This window comes from Canis lupus, chromosome 17, assembly GCF_003254725.2.
Source record: "Canis lupus dingo isolate Sandy chromosome 17, ASM325472v2, whole genome shotgun sequence".
Classification (NCBI taxonomy): Eukaryota; Metazoa; Chordata; class Mammalia; order Carnivora; family Canidae; genus Canis; species Canis lupus.
In genome coordinates this window covers 31,511,505-31,531,823 of record NC_064259.1, presented here as the reverse complement: position 1 = coordinate 31,531,823, position 20,319 = coordinate 31,511,505, and the positions used below count along the sequence as shown (strand labels likewise).

Here is a 20,319-nt window from a genome sequence, read left to right as displayed (position 1 = left end):
TCTCATGAATAAATAAATAAAATCTTAAAAAACAAAAAGTAACAGAAAATTATAAAACTGTATAATTTAGTGTCTTGTTATTTCTTGATCATCTTACTTAAAAATGAATTTTAATGCTGGAAAATCTTATAACACTTTAAAAAGTAAGAAAATAAAATGTTCTCTGTGTCTGAAAGAAAACAAATATGTCTTGAATTGTTAGATAAGATTTTATTCTTCAAATATTTACATGAATTATTTGGGTTTTGTATAGATGGAGCTTTGAAATATTCAAATTCCTTGAAATATTTTATTATTTATGATTCATATTTATGAAACCCTGTAGGATGTACCTTTCTGTGGAAGTGAAGATTCAGTTCAATTATCTTTTCTTCAGTACAGAGGGTATACAGAGCAGAGTCTGGGTAGTGGAGGAAATGCAAAGATAAGGAAGCCAGTCTTGAGAGATTTTACCCATAAGGGGAAATACAAAGAGATAAAATACTTGTAAACCACAAGTTATAGAGGTTCTAAAAAGAAAGAGATAACTGTGGACAGAAGCTAGAGGAAAAGCTTCAGAGAGAAGCTGGCGTTCCAGGTGGGTTCTAAAGGGCTAACAGGAGTATCACAAGTAGCGGGATAGTGAAACGAGGGCTAAGGCGTCAACTTGACTCTTGCATTCTTTTTCATTTACGAAACTCCTTTTAGATATGATAGCCATGCAGTCATCTTCCCAGTGCAGTGTCAGTTCCTTTGATCCAAACCTTGCTTCTGCCTCCCCACTGGACACATTCTGACTATCCCAGGAGCCCCATTCCTGTTTTGTTTTGTTTTTTTAAAGATTGTATTTATTTATTTATGAGAGACACACAGAGAGAGGCAGAGACACAGGCAGAGGGAGAAGCAGGCTCCCTGTGGGGAGCCTGATGCAGGACTCAATCCCAGGACCCTAGGATCACAACCTAAGCTGAAGGCAGATGCTCAACCACTGGGCCACCCAGGTGCTCCCCAAAAGCCCCATTTCTGAGGGTTGCCCTGAATACTTTCCCCCTGTTCTCTGAACAGAGACCCCCCTGTTCAGCAATCCTGCCTTCACAAGCAGCCCAAAAGAAGCAGTGTAGAGAAGTATTCACAATCTCCTCAGAACCCCCATCAGATACCCATTTTCCCTCTCTCAAGTTCTGCTTGATGAAAGATGCCATCCCAACTAGAAACCTGGCCACAAATGTGGCCATGTGACCACATCCCCACTTCCAATGTTTCCATGACACCCCAAGTGATGGTCCTTAACTTGGCGTAAAAAGCTTTTCTGTCCAGCTTCAGATCTCCCCTGTTCCTCACTCACAGTTACTCTTTGTAGACCCTGTCACACACACAGACAGACACACACACACACACACACACACACACAGGCATCATGTTGTTTTGCTCATGCTTCCCCCTCAGTGTAGAATACAATCCTCTTCTCCCTGGGTTGCCTAAGTAGTTCCTACTCATCCTTCAAGTCTCAGCTTGAATGAATTTTCTTTTGATAGCTTCTTGCTCTTTCTGATAAAACCTTTTAGCTTTTCTAGACTGAACCCATCACTCAGATCAGCACAGCACATCAATCTTGATGTTTCGTCCATTCAACAGAGGATTCTTCCTACTTTGGGGAGGGAGAGGGAATAATGCTATGAATATTTATGTTAAGTCTTCTTTTTTTTTTTGGTGGGGTGTCTAAAATAATAAATTCTAACACAAACTCATCAAAATATTGCTACATTTAACTTTTCTGTTTCATTGGGAAATCACCGAAACTGCCTAAAAGAGGAATGATAAGGGATGGAAGCAGACACATAGGGCAATGGCAAAAAGAGAAAATTCAAGGAAAAAAGATCAATAGAATGTGTAATTAACTGGCTCTGGAGAAAATAGGAGGAATCAAGGGTGGGTATGAGTTTGAGCCTTAGAAACTAAGAGAAAGATAAAACTATGATGGAATTTGGAAGGTTCAAAAGGGGAAGGAATTTTCTTTTAATTTTAGATTGTTGAAGTATAATTAACATATGATGTTATATTAGGTTCAAGTATACAACAGTCCACAATTCTATACATCACTTAGTACTCGCCACGTTTAGTGTAGTCACCATCTGTCATCATACGGTATTGTGACAATGTTAATGACTATACTCCCCATGCTGTACCTTTCAGCTCTGTGACTTATTTATTCCATAACTGGAAGTTTGTGTCTCTTAATCCAAAAAGGAAAGGAAATTTGATGGGACAGCAGGACATCAAGCAGATGTACCACAGCAAATTTATAGTTATAGGGGCACCTGGGTGGCTCAGTGGTTGAGCATCTGCCTTTGACTAAGGACATGATCCCTGGAATCGAGTCCCTACATCAGATTTCCTGCAGGGAGCCTGCTTCTGCCACTGCCTATGTCTCTGCCTCTCTCTCTGTGTCTCTCATGAATAAATAAATAAAATCTTTTTTAAAAATTTATAGCTATAGGACACAGCAGGAATAATATCCTAGGGAGATGACAGGGAATCATTTTAGAGATTACCAAAGTTATGAGAATGATTAAAAAAGAGAGGGTACGGGTAGCCCGGGTGGCTCAGCGGTTTAGCGCCGCCTACAGCCCAGGGCCTGATCCTGGAGACGAGGTATCGAGTCCCAAGTCAGGCTCCCTGCATGGAGCCTGCTTCTCCCTCTGCCTCTGTCTCTGCCTCTTTCTCTCTCTGTGTGTCTCTCATGAATAAATAAATAAATAAAATCTTAAAAAAAAAAAAAAAAAAAAAGAGGGTAAAACCAGAGTGCAAAGGCCGTGGCCTTGTGAAACACCTACAGTTACAAAATGAGAGAAGGAACTGAAGGTAATTAAAAAAAAAAAAAAAAAAAAGGAAGAGTCAGAAGAGAAAGTGAAATAAGACAGTGGAGCATTGTATCAGACAAAGGAAGAGAGGGATAAATGAAGAACAGTCAACACTATTGGATACTGCCTCAGGGTGAAGGAAAATGAGGACCAAAGAAAAAGCTGTTCAATTTGGTGAGTGGTGACTTCAGACAGTGGGTTTCCAAAGAAAGGCAAGAGAGGAAGGTAAGTCACAGACAGTTGAGAAAAAACAGGAGTGGACTTCTAGCCCCGTTGGTGCTTGGAGGACCACTCCAATCCAGAATGATAGTGATAACAGATGGAATATAAAATGGGAGAACTGTTAGGCATGTTCACACTTAAAAACACCTCTGCAGCCCAGAAATGGAACAGAAACAATATGCTGAGTGGCTGAATTCTGCCAAGAGCAAACAGAAGCATTCAGGAGCTGGACATCTCCATGAGAAGCAGAAGACCCATCTGAAATCAAGGGCTGGGATCAAGAGTCAGGAGCTGCCTAGGGCTACAGGCTTGTAGAAACCTACGTACCTAGGGAGGGTGGAAGAATCCGTCGCAGTCTCATGGCCAGAGTCCAATCCCAGAGAAGAAATTGGATGTGTAATACAATGCGATAAGATCAAGGTCTGGCCTGAGAGTCCCAGAAACGAGATGGAAATAACCACAGAACTACTAAACAGGGAAGGTTAAGTTCAGAGGAAGGAAGAAGGGAAGCAAGGAGGGAAGGTGGGACGGAGGAAATTAGTGCTAAGAAAGAATACCCAAAATAGAAGCAACAACATTGAGGAGAGTTCACTCCAGACTAAAAATGGAAGGAAAGCTTGTAAGACAAAGAAAAGAAATTGGAAATTTATATATTGAAAGATTGAAAATATTGAAAGAGGTTTAAATACAGTGGCATGGAAAGCCCTTGATTTTCTCTCTCCAGCATCTGTTTCCTTTTTTCCTAATGACAGCACTCCAATTTTCCTTGGAGAACCAGACTCACTCCCTGTCTATGTGCATATTCTAACACCCTAACTAAGATGATTGGCTCAGAGATGAGCATGTGAGCAAATCAGTGAGTTAGAACCAATCCTTATATTATTTCTGGTAGCAACACTACAAAAGAAGTACGCTTGCTCTGAGTATTGCTGAGAGACTAGGATGTAAGCCTGGAGCTTCTCTGGCAGACTTCTTGTCACCACACAGGGAGATCCTGCCTAGAAAGGGAGTCAAGATAGAGAGAAGTACCCTTGAGAGGTGTAGAAAGCAAGACCAAAATCTAATGACATCTTGGATCCTGTCATATTGGCTTCTTATCTGCTAAGTGAGCCCATGAGTTTCCTTTTTTGAGTAAGTTGGTTTGAATTATGTTTCTGTTATTCTTACCTGAAAGATTCTAGGCAAAATAAGAACAAAGAGACATAGCTATTTCTATTTGCAGATAACATGAGCAAGAAAATCCAAGGAAATCCTAGAATAACATACTTAGAAAATCCAAGAAAATCAACTGAAAAACTTTCAAGAACTAATGATGCAAGGTCAAATGCAAAAAAAAAAAAAAAAAAAAAAAAAAGTCAACAAACTGATCATTTTAAGAATATAAAGTGTGATAAGAAAAAAAACAGATTCCATTTACAACAGCAGCAAAATTAGAAAGTAGTCACCAGTAACGCCATATCTTGCAGATATGTACAAGAACTGGAAGAAAAAGATATGACACTTAGACAAAGGACCTAAATAGGAGGACTTAATGTTGTCAAGATAACAATTGTCCCCCAAATTACTCATAAATTCAATGTATTTCCAAAAGAACAAGGATTGATCAATAGCTCAATGGAACAGAAGAGAGAGCCCGGAGACAGGTTCAGGTATATGAGAATTTAGTACATTATAAAGATAGTATTTCAAAACAATGAGGAAAAAAATGGACTCTTCAATAAATGATGTTGAGGGATGCCTGGGTGGCTCAGCAGTTGAGAGTCTGCCTTCAGCTGGGGTCATGACCCTGGATCCTGGGATGGAGTCCAGCATCAGGCTCCCCGTGGGGAGCCTGCTTCTCCCTCTGCCTATGTCTCTGCCTCTCTCTCTCTGTCTCTCATGAATAAGTAAATAAAATTTATTCTTTTAAAAATGTATTTATTTTAAAAAATAAATAAATGATGTTGAAACAATTGGATATAAAAATAAATTAAGTTACTTTTTTACATCACGTGTTTTATTAAAATAAATTCTAGATAAATTCAGGTAGGAAAACAAAAATATTATCAAACTTAAAAGAAAATATATAGAAGACCATGTTTATGACCTTGGGAGTAGGGAAGATCTCCTAAAACAATATGCAAAACTCAAAAGCCATAAAGAAAAGGATTTAAAAACTAAATAAATTTTACTTTACTAACACTTTAAATTCGTTCAACAAAAGAAGCTGGAAACGAAATTAAAATTCTAGGTATAGACTGCACGAGCACATTGTAACATATATAGCAATGGACTTGCTTGTTCATGTCCTCAAAAAAAGATAAGCGGAATAGAAAAATGGACAAAATATATGATAGGCAATTCACAAAAGAGGAAACATAAATGACAAACATTTGAAAAGATGCTCAGTCTCATCAATTTGTGGGGAGGGAGAATGCAAATAAACACAAGAGGATACCATTTTTCACACATTTGACTGGCAATAAGCAAGAAAGATCAATATCCAGTGTTGGCAAGCATTCTGGGAAAGACGTGCTGTCTTACACCATTGCTGGAAATATAAACTGGTCAAGTTGGGACCCCTGGGTGGCTCAGTGGTTTAGCGCCTGCCTTCAGCCCAGGGCGTGATCCTGGAGTCCAGGTATAGAGTCGAGCATCAGGCTCCCTGCATGGAGCCTGCTTCTCCCTCTGCCTCTGTCTCTGCCTCTCTCTCTCTCTCTCTCTCTCTCTGTCTCTCACGAATAATAAAATAAATTTTTTTAAAAAAATAAAAAATAAATAAACTGGTTGAGCATTTTTTTGGAGAGCAAATTGAGCAGTGGTCCTTCCAACTTTAGATGCATCTATCTTTTGACTCAGCAATCTCACACTTTGATATCTACCCCACAGAAATACTGTGGGCAAAATATGTGGGCAAAAAGAAAGCAGGCACAAGATTGTTCACTAATATATTAAAAACTTAGAGCAACCTAAATGATCTTCAAAAGAGAGACGGTTGAATAAACAATGATGCATCTGAGTTACATAAGAGTATGCGGTGGTTAAAAAGAATTAGAACACACGGACACAGAAAAATCTCCAAGAGACATGGCTAAATTAAAAAAAAAATTGAGGAACAATCCACACTATCTGATATGCAAAATTCCCTCTCTCTCTCTCTCTCTCTCTCTCTCTCTCTAAAATTGTGTGTTTGAGTATACATACAGACTCATATGTAAACAAATATATAATATACGGGTAAATAATGCAGATATATAAATATCTGAACAGATACAGTCCAGATTGAGCTCAGTGTTTGCCCAATGCAGGAACTGAAATGGAGGTGGGAGGAAGGGTAGAAAGAAAAATGTTTTATTTATCTGTAGTGTGTGATTTTCTTTCTTTCTTTCTTTCTTTCTTTCTTTCTTTCTTTCTTTCTTTCTTTCTTTCTTTCTTTCTTCTTTTTTTCTTTTTCTTTTTCTTTTTCCTTTTTTTTTTTTTTTCAAGATTCCTTAGCTTTACAAATGTAGGTATTCATTCTGTTTAGGAAAAGACCTTCCCCTTTCTAAAGTCCTGCTCCCAGTCAGGCGTCTGGGCCCCTGCGCTGCATTCCAGACTAGCTGCATTCCTGGTGTAGCAGTGAGTCAGCCCATGTGCCCCGGGGCCAGGCCCGGGTGCAGCAATTCTGTGCTTCACTCCTGTGTCAACATTCAGAGGGACATGGACCATGGGCAAATCCGTTTCAGTTCCTTTCTCATATCCAGCTCACTTTTGGAACAGATTATCACAGAATGAAATGAGAATGAGGGTCGAGCAAATTGCCACTCCATAGGCTGCCTCCTCCCACCCTCTCAGTGCCTGTGGGAACCAGCCAAACCCGTCTGGCAGTGGGGAGGTGGAGATTTCAGGGGAAAACACGTGTGGACTTTGGGCTGTGCTCACAGCAAAAGGGCAAGCTGGGGATACCATTGCTGGAAATTTCTAGCGTAGTCGTGTTCTTCACCCATCTAGCAGACTAGACAGTTTTTCTTGCACTCTTTTTGGATAATTGTAGGGCACACAAAATGGTCCTTCACCTCCTGATGCAGCTCTGTAGAGATGAATTGGGCAAGGGGAAGCAGAATGCTGTGAACAACCTCCTACAGAGGATGCCGGGGAATAAATTCCTTACTTACCGGTTGGTGGCATCCTGAAAGGAGAGGAAGTCGGCACATATAAAACAGCTGTGTAAATGATAAAGCTTACAGGGTACAACTAACCTCATCATGCTACTTCCTAAACCCTGGATTCCCTCCTCCTTTCTCCTCTTCTACCCCCAAAATAATCTAAAACAATCATCAAACTGGGGGAAAGGCAAACCATTCTGGGAAGGAAAAAATAGCAGCTGCTCTAGATATCTTTTTCAGAGTTTGGCTAAGATGAAGTTATTTCTCATTTTCTTTTCTTCTTGGCTGCCTTGACAGCCCTTCAGGATTTCAGCTGGCTCCAAGCACAGCTCAATAAAGATTATTCTGGAGAGGTTTCATATTCCTAAGATTCCTTACATTTCTTTCTTTAATTTAGGAAATGAGGTTGAAAAGGCTGAAAAACAGCCCAGATTGCACCATTTCCTATGCAAGTTTCTTGCAAAGCAAGCTGTGCCTCCCTTTCCAACAAGAATAGAGAGAGGCAGTTCTCAATGGAAGGTGGGTGGTGGGTTCTTTGGAGCAGCGCTAGGACTATTTGTCTTTTGAAAAGGCCCCAGCAGGCCCAAAGGCTGTCTGAAAACTTTTTGTAAAGAGGGGAAGGGGTAAAAAAAAAAAAAGGAAACTTTTGTGTCCTCCACCACTGAAAATGCCAGTAACTGCACTGTGGAATTCATTCATTCACCAAACTTGCACTTTGCACCTGTGTGGCACCAGGCTCTGTTCTAGATGCTGAGAGTAGAGCAAGGAAGACAACCAAGTGTCTGATCCCTGCAGGGAATTGCTGTGCTAAAGGGTGCTCCACCAGAGAGGGCTGGAGGAAACCCTTCCCCTGGCTGCTTCCTCTCAGCTGGAGCATGCTGTTCCTTCCCTCCTTTAGGCTCTCCAGTGCCTTCCTCCTCCTGCATCCTTGGTTTATTATACCCTTCACCTTTCCCCTTTATAATCACATGTCCCTTTGTAAACATCAAAGGAAAATCAGCAGGACTGGGGAGCTGATGAAAATTAGGCCTATGACTCAGAATAGGAAGTTTTTCTATTTTTCATTTTTAAAGCTCTCTTCTCAGAAGAACCTAGGAGCCTTTTCTTTATGTGTATAGTTTGTCTCCCCTTTCCAGAGATTCCTCAATTCTGTTCCTGTTGTCAAAGTCTACTTTCAACCATCCACTGCTTTTGGCCTACATCTTACCTGGGCCCTCCAGGTAGCCTGGAAATCACTTCTTGTTTCCTTATGCAGCTCTGGTGTTTTTCATCCTTCATTTGGTCTATTTCAAAAAAAACAAAAACCTCTCCATATTCCTCAGAGTTCCCGACCCACATCCTATCCCAACTTCCAGGCTTGTGCAGTTAGCCTCAGCAAATGACAGTGCTCATACTTTAGTGAGAAAATACAAACAATCAGAAAAGGACTCCCTTGGTTTTCAATCACTTCACTTACATAGATTGATTATTTGTGCCCCCTCACCCCAAAATTTATATGCTGAAACCTACTCCCCAGTGTGATGGTATTTGGAGGTGGGGTCTTTGGGAGGTGATTAGGTTGCAAGGGTAGAGCCATCGTGGCTGGGATCAGTGCCCTTATAACAGATGCCCCTTAGAGCTCTCCCCACCCCTACACCTAAGGACACAACAAGAAAACAGCCAAAAAGCATGCTGTCAGGAGACACTGAATGTACCATGCCTCAATCTTGGATTTCCCAGCTTCCAGAATTGTAAGAAATAAATTTCTGTTGTTTATAATCCACCCAGTGTATGGTATTCTGTTATAGCAATCTGCCCCTGCACATATTTTTCTCCATCTTGCACAAAGAAAGGGCATCCTTTCAATTAAGGTGAGACCCTGCACCACATTTCTGCAGCTACCCCATTAGTCTTCTCAGGGAGAGTACTCCATCAGTTACCTCCCCCCCACCCCTCCATTTCTTCCCCTCTCCTGGATCCTTTCCTTTGATCCATCACAAAACCCTGGCCTTTCCTCATATGAACTTCCTGCTAAAAGCTGGTCCAGAAACATCCAAGGACGGACAACAAATAAAAGGGAACCAGGATGAGGGCTACATGAAAATACCTACTGTTGGATCTTTTGGAATCACCCTTTATGTCTCTCACCTTCTACTCATATTCTACTTTCTGAGGTGTCTTATCAACTATCTAATCTTTCTACTGAATTTTTAATTTTGCCAATCAGACTTTTCATTCCCAAAATTTCCTCATATTTCTGAACATTCGTATTATAGCATCCTTGCTCTTGTTTTACTTGGTAATAGCTTCTCAAATCTCTGAAAATGCTAATTAGAAGTTGTTGGGGTTTTTAAAATAAATTTATTTCTATTCCCTAAATTATTTCTCTGTGAGATCTTCATCATTAGGCATATGCTGCTGATTACATGCAGTTATATTGCTATTCCAGGTCACGTTCCTCAACTCCAGGTTTGTATCTTTAATTGCCTAATGAATGACTCTACTTGGACATCCTAAAACACCTCAAATTGAATTCCTATTTTCTTCCAAGCTTTTTTTTTTTTTTTCTTTTATCTCAGTCAATAGCACTACCATATCATCAGTTACCCAAGTAAGAAACCTAAGAGTAATTCCTAACTGGTCCTATTTTTCCTCACCTACATCAACTACGTTAATTCCCAAAGATTCTATTTCTTTAATGTCACTCAATATTGTCCTAATGTTTCCAACTTGTTGAAGAAACATAGGTGGTATAATGGCTAGAATCTCTCCATGCATTTAACTGCTCCATCTCAGGGAAGGTGGAGTGACCCATGATTTGTACATTTGGAAAGGGTAAATTGGGCATGTTCTGAGCCACTCTTTATTCTCTCGACTGCTAGCTGCAGGGAAACATTACTTTTTTAAGTTAATTTTATTTATTTATTTATTTATTTATTTATTTATTTATTTATAATCTCTACACCCAATGTGGGGCTCAAACTCATGACTCCAAGATTAAGAGTTGCACACTTTTACTACTGAACCAGACAGGCACCCCTACAGGAGCACACATTCTAATAGTCATCCAGGTGCACCATGCCCCAGAGGATGTCCCAGAGGATGTCACAGGTTTGGCTGCCTAGGAAGCAAATACTGAGATATATATTATGCATAGGAGGTTTATTAGGCAATACTCTCAGGATCAATACTTGTGGAGGGAGGAGAAGGGAAGGGGAAAAAAAAGAACAGAAAGGGCATGGAAAGGTTAGGATGAAAAGAATAGGAGTGGGAAGGAGAGGAGAAGGAAAGGGAGGGACAGGGAGTGAGGAGGGGAGGGGAAGAGAGGGGAGGGGAGGGGAGGGGAGGGGAGGGAAGAAGCAAGATTGAACAAAGGGAGAAGTTGAGTTGAGGTTCAGTACCAATAAAGGCTTCAGGTGACCCTGAGGGGGATGGCTCCAAAGCTTAGATGACCTTTCAAAGTTGTCTCAGATAGGGGCTAGGGGACCATGACTTTATATTCCCACTCTGATCTGTCATTGGATGCCAGCCACCCCAGGAAGGGAACATGACTTTGGGCTAGTGGTTCTCTATAGCCAAGGCCATCCCAAAAGAAGGCTGCTAGCTGATGGTTTTCGCAGCACTCCCAGTAGCCAGGGGAATACATCCTTTATTTCTGAAGAGGCATCCAGGTGGCATACCACATTTACCTCAGAGGGGCCTGCCCTGATCCAGGGGTTTACTTTGCATCTCATTTGGCTTTCACACTCAGCTAAAACCTCCATCATTGTGTTTTCAGCCAAAAATGGCATGTTTTGGAGTCTATCTGCCAATCGTTTATAACTTTTTTTTTTTCAATCGTTTATAACTTAATTTTCTCAGAAACCTAGACTGGGACAAGGGATATTTCTCAATATCCTTCCCACTGCTCCCCAAGATCAGGCCATCTTTATCTCTTTCCCGGACTATAGCTGTTTCCTCTCTGACCATCTGTCCTATGTCCATTATTACCCCTCTCTGTTTTTTGTCCACAGTTTAGCCAAAGGGATATCCCAAAAACACACATCTGATTATCTCACTCTCATGTTTAAAACTCTTTCCTGGGGTGCCTGGCTGGCTCTGTCAGGAGAGCATGCAACACTTGATCTATGGGCCTTGTGTTTGAGCCCCATGTTGGGCATAGAGATTACCTAAAAAACAAAAGAGCTCTTTCCTGCTTTCCCCTTACCCTCAGGTATAAGGTCTAACCTTAATAGAACTGAGAAGACCAATAAGATTTGCTTTGACCTCCGTAGTCTGGTCTGATTCTCTTAGGACTTCCTCATCCTCCACCTCTGTACTCAATGCTCCAACAAGAAAAATTTCTTTCAGTCTTCATCAGCTTGCCAATGGTTTCCTGACTTTGTGCTCTTTAAATATTTCCTCAGATTAGAATGTATCGAACTGTTTCCTTCTCCAGTCTCTTTCATGTGAATGTGAACATCTTGGGAGCTGTGTTGTTACAGAAGGCATTCAACAAATATTAAATGAATGCATGAATGTATCTAGAGAGGATTTATGGCCTGTTACATGCTTATTTATTAGCAATGGCCACTACACATGGGAAAATGCTTAACTTAAAAAGACACTCTGAAACAAGAACATAAAATTTTTCATAGAAATTGGCAGAGTTGCTAACAATAATACTTAAGGCTAACAGGGGTATGGCAAAATGGGCACTGATACCAAGCAAGTATCAGAAAAGCATTTTGGCAATATGTAACAAGTCTTAAGATACTTAAACCATGTGCTCTAATAATTGCACATCTAGAGATCTATCCCATCTAATCAGAGATAGAAGTAAAATTTATACACAAAGTATTCATTGTAAAATGTTTTTCTCTTGTACTCTTATACTGTCCATATGTTTCATAATGGGCATGTTTTAATTTAAAAATCAGCAAAATTTCAGTAAAATGCTGGTAGGGTTAGAGTTGGCATTACCACTTGTGGGAGCCAGCCTCCAGAATAGGGCAATGGTTGTTGCTTCCTGGTATTCACACCCTTGTGTAGTTTCCTCTCACACTGTTACAGAGTTGATATGTGTGACAAATCGAGTATGACGGAAGTGATGACACACAACTTTCAAGATTAGGTTATAAAAGACTCTACAGCATCCATGTTAGTCTCTGGGTCTTCCTCTCAGATCATAAGCTTTTGGGGAAAACAAGTTGCTATGTCATGAGGGCACTCTGTGAAGAGACCCAAATGGCAAGTCATTGAGGCCGTTTGACAAAACCACACAAGTAAATTCGAAAGCAAATCCTCTGGCTCAAGTCAAGCCTTCAGATGACTATAGTCCCATGACATCTTGACTGAAACCTTTTAAGAGACCCCGGGTCTCCTAGTTAAGTTCCTCCTAGATTTTTGATCTAAAGAAACTATGAGATAACAAATGTTTGTTGTCTTAAACTGCTACATTTTTAAAAAATATTTTATTTATTCATGACAGACACAGAGAGAGTGAGAGGCAGAGACACAGGCAGAGGGAGAAGCAGGCTCCATGCAGGCAGCCCGATGTGGGCCTTGATTCCAGATCTCCAGGATCACACCCTGGGCCAAAGGTAGTGCTAAACCACTGGGCCCTGGGGGCTGCCCTAAACTGCTACATTTTGTATAAGATGATCAGCTGTCCAGGTTTTACCAGGACTGAAGGGTTTCCTTGGAATACAGGATTGCCAGTGCTAAAATCAGAGAAGTTGGGCAAACTGGGATAGTTGGTTACCCTACTATTTTTCAAATACAGCCTTATTAAGATATAATTCACATACCTTAACATTTGCCCATTGAAATCTCAGTGGTTTTAGTGTATTCAGAGTTGTGCAACCATCACAATCCAATTTTAGAACATGATAAAAAAAATTCTGAAAAAAAAAAGAAAAAAGGAATCTTATGCTCTTTAGCTATCATCCCCAGTACTCCCAGTCCTAGGCAACCACTAATCTACTTTATTCTAGGCACTCTAGTTTTGAGAGTAATTTGTTGTGTAGCAGTGAATAATAAACACAAGGCTATGGATAGTGGGATAAAGAATGCTGGCTTTTTCATTACTCTTTTACTATATACTTTTCTAAATTGTGCAAATTTTCTACAATAAGCATATTTTCATTTACTATAAGACAAAGGTAGTAATATTCTGATTTATTGGAAAAATGATTAAGATTTCATGGACCAGTTGCTTTCTCCACCCAGCATCTTTTGGCTCCCTGTTCATCTGGTTGGTAACAACACTACCCTTCCCCCTTAGGAAAGTGGCTTTCGGGAGCCTGAGTGGCTCAGCAGTTGGGCCCTGCCTTCAGCTCAGGTCGTGATCCTGGCATTCGGGATCAAGTCCCGCATCAGGATCCCTGAGAGGAGCCTGCTTCTCCCTCTGCCTATGTCTCTGCCTCTCTCTCTCAGTCTATGTCTCTCATGAATAAATAAATAAATCTTAAAAAAAAAAAAAAAAAGGAAAGTGGCTTTCCCCAACTCCAGGCTGTTCTGATGTGGTTGCCAATCAAAGGACAAGGTGGATACTTGACTTGGGCTAGGACAATCTGATTTTCTCTCCCAATAATTTGAATATTGAGTAGAGGCAAGGAGGGACAGAAAGCATTTAAAACAAGTCATCAGGAGGTAGAATATGGGAGAACTGGTTAGAGATATTTGTTTCTAAGATCTCTGAAACTTCCTAGCTCTTCTTCTTTCCTCCTGGACATTTAGTTATTCCTTTGATTCTGTAAGTTACTCCTCTATGGCTCCATAAATCTATTTTTTAATAGAAGTTAGTTTCTACTGGGGATACTTGGGTGCTCAGTGGGTTAAGCATCTGCCTTTGGCTCAGGTCATGATCCCAGAGTCCTGGGATCAAGTCCCTGCATGTTCTCAGCAGGGAATCTGCTCTCTCTCTCTCTCCCTCCACTCCTCCTCATACTTGTGCTCTCTCTCTCTCTCTCTCTCTTTCTCCCTCTCTAGCTTGCTTTCTCTTTCAAACTAAAGAAAAAAAGTTAGTTTCTATTGCTTGCAACAAAAGAACCCTAACTGACTGAATAATAATAAAGAATATTCATGGAGGGGAGTGCCCTTCTATTTGCTAGATGGGATGCTTTCCCATTCATGAATTGTTTAATAAAGCCAATTAGATCTTCAAAAAGACAGAGAGAGAGAGAAAGAATATTCATAGGGGAAGGAGGGAAGTTTAACCCTTCAAAAAGTATAACCGTAAACCTATGACTACAACACAAGTTTTTAATTTTTTCATCTTACCTATTGGTTCTCTTTAGCATCATGATACACATATCATCTTACATTTGAATTTTTCTACCTAACATTGTACCTGCAAAAATTGTTTAGTGTTTCTATAAGGCCTTCCATACATCATTTTTCATGTATGTTATTTTCTTGTACCGGCATGTCATACTTTATTAAATCTTGATCCAGTATTTGGATATTTGAGTTGATTTTAGTGTTTTGCTAGCAGATATGATGTTTAAAATGAACATTTTCACAGCAAGATTTGTGTGTTGAGTTCTTTCTTTCCTTAGGGTAAATTTACAAAATTGAAAAATGGATCTGCTATGGATGTTATCCCTGTTCCTTTCATGCATTTGATGTTTCACTTTGAAAAGTGAAGGGTGCTTTTGTGCTATAGGTATTTTTCTGTTTTGTATGTTAGGATTTCCATTTATAAGATGTTCTTAGATTGGGCAAATTCAAACAAATAGAATTTACTTGGTTATAAATCATGTTCTATGTTGTAACTGTTATACAAGTATTCATGTGAGCATAACATTTTAAATAAACCTTTTATTGAATATATCATAAATAAATAAAATGGTACAAATCATAAGGGCAAGATCTCAATGAATTTTCACAAAGTAAACACACCCATGTGACTAGTATGAAGATCAAGGAGGACAAGTACTCTAGAAGCCCCCTTATGCTCCCACTCAATTACAACCACCTGTCAGATAACCACACTCCTGACTTCTATCACAGTAACCTAATATCGTCTGTTTTTTTTTTTTTTTCTAGGCAAAGAACTTTATTAACCTTGTTTCAAACTTTATTCCCAGGCTTCTTCAGCTTAATTAGCTGCAAAGAATGAATCGTGTATAAGCAAAAACTGAAAAGAGCTGCAGTGTCCAAGGGGCTTGGGCTTAAAAATATTAGAGATCTAGATTTTATCAGATCCATGAACAAAATTTTAAAAAGGAGTCATAATATAAAATAGCAGCTCCCAGTAACTTCTTCAAGTTTTATCTTCTTCAGAAGTTGACTCAATTCAGTTTGCTTCATTCTTGGAAGCTTCATCAAAATTCTCCACAAGATCTGGAACTTCATCATCCTCCTCCTCTCCAGTAGCAAGTGGTGCTTTTCCATCCACGGATTGTTTGGGCAGAGCTTCAGCCAGTCTTCTTAAACTAGTCAGACTTTCTGCACCAAGCTGGTTTAAGATACTGGGTAGCATTTCTGTCAGCTGCTTTGTCTCAGCATGGCCTGTAATGGTGAAAGTGTTCACTGCCAGTGATGCCTGAACTTTAGGGTTGTTAAAATGGATCACTGTTCCTTGGTTTGTGAATATATTCACTTCTTCAATACCAGAGATATTGTTTACCCCTAACTTCTTTAAGGAGAACTGAAGTTTTTTATCATCTGCTGTAGCTGTTCTATGAACCACCTTCTTCTTTCGGGGAGCAGTTCCTTTCCCACCAATGCGCACCTGTGCTTGCAGTTTGGTGAGTTTCTTCTGGTTCATGATAGTTTCTTTCATCTTGTTGGAGCACAAATGGCACCGCGCGGGGCACTAGGGTTGGAGCTCGGGGGTCTCGGGCGGACCAGCTGAGGTTAGGCACACACGCGGGGATGCAAGATCTCTTCTGTTTTTGAACCTTAAACAAATGCACCCTTTTCTGTACTGTTTCTTTCAGTCAGCATGTCTATAAACTTCATGCATGTATAGCAACAGTTCATCCATTCTCATTCTGTGTAGCATTGGATTGCACAGATATACATAATTTATGTACCTATTCTACTATGGGAAGACTTCTGGGTTGTTTCCAAATTTTGGCCACTGCAAATAGGACTGAAATTGCTGGCTTAGAGGTTATGCACAGATTTAGCTTTCTTAGAAACTGCTGGGTTTCAACTCGGTATACCAATTTAAATTCTCACCAACAGCATAGACAAGAGTTCCAGTTGTATCATATCTTCTGATTTTAACTTGTACTTATGCTGTGTTTCTTGGCCACTTAGATATTATCTTTTTTAAAATACCCATTCAAGTCTCTGACCCATTTTTGGGTCATTTTTAGAATTCTAACTAATAAATATATAAGGAATGATTAGATTGGAAAATCATTTTGTAATCAGAGTAATTATTAATTCAGGAAAGAATCATCAAAAGATGTTAAAAATTAGCAGGTGAAATTTAATGAAAAAGAAGATATTAACATACTCTCAAAATATCTCCACATAAAATACTTTTAGTTACAAAGAGGAAAATGTAATTTTACAATATAAGAACCTGATAGACATTACCTTAATTGGTTGATTAAAGTCAACATTACCAACAATGGGACAAACCATGGGCATCCTGTTGTAAGACATTGTCAGAGGTACAATACCACTTCTTTGGTATTCCTGCTAAAAACCCATTATCTGAATCTATTCATGAGGAAACATTAATTGAACCCAGTAGAGGTACATTCTACACAATAACAAGCTTGTACTCTTCAAAATGTCAGGTCATAAAATAAAAAGTAAAGATAATGAACTATTTTGGATTTTATTTTATTTTTATTTATTTATTTTTTTTTATAAATTTTTATTTATTTATGATAGTCACAGAGAGAGAGAGAGGCAGAGACACAGGCAGAGGGAGAAGCAGGCTCCATGCACCGGGAGCCCGACGTGGGATTCGATCCCGGGTCTCCAGGATCGCGCCCTGGGCCAAAGGCAGGCGCCAAACCTCTGCGCCACCCAGGGATCCCTATTTTGGATTTTAAAAGATTAAAATGACATGACAACTAATGTACTGTATAATCCTGGATTGGATCCTGAAACAGAAAAAATGGTTCTTTTTAATGGCAAAAAAATAGTATTAGGAAAATTGGTGAGATTTAGTAAGGTCTAATATTATATTTATTATATTATATTATATTATATTATATTATATTATATTATATTATATTATATATCCCAGTTTTGGTAATTTTACTGTGTTATGTAAATGGATTGTCCTTTAAAAATACACACTAGAGGAACCTGGGTGGCTCAGTGGTTGCGTGTCTGTCTTCGGCTCAGGTTGTGATCCCCAGGTCCTGTGATCAAGTCCTGCATTGGGCTCTCCACAGGAAGCTTGCTTCTCCCTCTGCCTATGTCTCTGCCTTACTCTGTGTCTCTCATGAATAAATAAATAAAATCTTAAAAAAGAAAAATACACACTGAAGTATTTTAGTGATAAAGAGATATCATGTCTTACTCTTTAATAGCTCAGAAAAGTAATATAGACAGAGTGACATTAATAAAACAAATGTGATAAAATGTAAATGATTACAGAATCTTGGTGAAGGTGATACAGGAGTTTTTCTCTTTTTTGCAACTTTTCTAGAAATCTAAAATTATTTCAAAATAAAAGAATACCAAAAAGAGAGGGAATTCCTAGTTTGCTAAGAGTTTTTAAATATGAATGAATGTGGGATGCCTGGGTGGCTTAGCAGTTGAGCCTCTGCCTTTGGCTTGGAGTAATCCCAGAATCCCCGGATGGAGTCCCACATCAGGTTCCCTGCATGGGGCCTGCTTCTCCCTCTGCCTATGTCTCTGCCTCTCTCAGTCTCTCTCTCTCTCTTTCTCTCTCTCTGTCTCTTATGAATAAATAATAAAATATTTTTAAAAAAAAATAAATAATGAAGTTGAGTTTTATCAAATTCCTTTTCTGTATCTACAAAGATGAATATATACATTTTCACTTATACTATTAATTGGTATACAGTGAGATTTTAGTGTTTTTTTGTTTTTTTTTTTTAGATTTTATGTTAAATCAATCTTGAATGCTTGAAATAAACACACATTTTATGTTTAATATATTACTGGATCAGGCAGCCTGGGTGGCTCAGCGGTTTAGCACCGCCTTCAGCCCAGGGCCTGATCCTGGAGACCTGGGATCAAGTCCCATGTCAGGCTCCCTGCTTGGAGCCTGCTTCTCCCTCTGCCTGTGTCTCTGCCACTCAGTGCTCTCTTTCTGTGTTTCTCATTAATAAATAAATAAAATCTTTAAATATATATATATTATATATATAAATATTTTTATATATATTACTGGATTTGTTTTGCCAATATTTAATTCAGAAGTTTTTTTCATCTTTTTTTAAAAGATTTATTTATTTGAGACAGAGAGAGAGAGAGGAGGAAGGGACAGAGGAAGAAGAAGAGAGAAACTCAAGCAGACTGCCTGTTGAGCAAGGAACCTGCCTCAGGGCTCCATCTCATGATTCCGAGATGACCCGAGCTGAAATCAAGACTCAGACACTTACCAACTGAGCCACCCAAGTGCCTCAGAAGATTTTTCATCTTTGATAAGAGAAAGACTAGTCTGTAATTTTTTCTTGTAATGAACTTCTCAGGTTTGGGGATCCTTTTTCTGTTCTCTGAGTTTGTATATGATTAGTGTTACTTCTTCCTTAAACTTTTAGAAAAATATACTGCTGGTGAAATCACCAGAATCTGGATATTTATTGTGTGAAGATTTTTTTTTTTTAATTTTTTTTTTTTTTATTTATGATAGTCACACAGAGAGAGAGAGAGAGGAAGAGACATAGGCAGAGGGAGAAGCAGGCTCCATGCACCGGGAGCCCGACGTGGGATTCGATCCCGGGTCTCCAGGATCGCGCCCAGGGCCAAAGGCAGGCGCTAAACCACTGCGCCACCCAGGGATCCCTGTGTGAAGATTTTTGATCACTATTTTGTTTCTTTGGTTAATATAGTACTATTCAAATTTCCTATTTCTTTGGTGTCACTTGTTATAAGTTGGGTTGTTTCTAGAAATTTTTCATCTAAATTTTCAAATTTATTACATTAAGTTATCTAAAATATTTTTACTTCAACTTTGTAATGTCTGTAGGATCCATAGTGATGTTCCTCTTTCCAAGTCTGAGAGAAGTAATATGTACCCTTTTTGCTTTTGTTTCTGTTTCATATGCATGATCTGACTTGCTATGCACTCATCAGTTTTAGTATTTTTTTCAGTGACTCTACTGTACATTTTTTCATTAATTTTTTCTCTTTACTTTATCATTACCTTTTTTATACTTTCTTCATGTTTAATTTTTTTCCTCTAAGTTCTTGAGATGGATCCTTAAGTATTTCTTCTCTAAAGTTATAAATTTCAGCCTTTAAGATTATAATTTTCCTACCTAACAGTTTTAGTTTTTATTTTTATGTAGTTCAAAAATTTTTTTTCACTTCCATTGTTATTTTTCTTTGGCTGATGGAATATTTAGAAGTATATTGCCTAATTTCTATATGTTTGGGAATTTTGTAGTTTTTAAAAAGTTGTTGACTGTTAACTGTTCTCTGCTCAAAGAACATACTCTGTATAATTTCAATCTTTTGAAATATGGGGAGGCTTGCTTAATGGCCCAAGTTATTGTCATTTTTATTAAATGTTCATTACTTACATGAAACAAAAGTGAATTCTGCAGTTGTTGCATGAAATATTCCATATGCATCAATTGATTCAATTTTGTTAGTCATGTTGTTTAAATGTTGTATACCTTTACTAAGTTTTGTCTCCTTATTCTTTCTTTTCTTTCTTTTTCTTTTTTTTTTTTTTTTTTTGTCTCCTTATTCTTTTAGACACTGACAGATGTAGTAAAGGCTCCACGGGACACCTGCGTGGCTCAGTGGTTGAGCATCTGCCTTTGGCTCAGGGTGTGATCCCAGAGTCTCGGGATCAAGTCCCATATCAGGCTCCCTCCATGGAGCCTGCTTCTCCCTCTGCTTGTGTCTCTGCCTCTTTCTCTGTGTCTCTCATGAATAAATGAATAAAATATTAAAAGAAAATAAAGGCTCCTACTGTGATTGTAGATTTGTCTATTATTCCTTGCAGTTTGTGCAACTCCTTTGTTCTCAATATTTTGTAGTCTATTGTAAATTGT

The 20,319-nt window shown here is 39.0% G+C and overlaps 1 protein-coding gene across 1 annotated transcript; it reads right to left on the bottom strand.

Moving 5' to 3' along the window:
• Nucleotides 1-15,177: 15,177 nt before the first annotated feature.
• On the bottom strand, nt 15,178-16,014 carry LOC112664484 (transcription factor BTF3-like). The gene has a single exon (XM_035700406.2). The coding sequence runs from the start codon at nt 15,933-15,935 to the stop codon at nt 15,447-15,449; it is 489 nt and encodes a 162-aa protein (XP_035556299.1). The 5' UTR covers nt 15,936-16,014; the 3' UTR covers nt 15,178-15,446.
• Nucleotides 16,015-20,319: the final 4,305 nt, after the last annotated feature.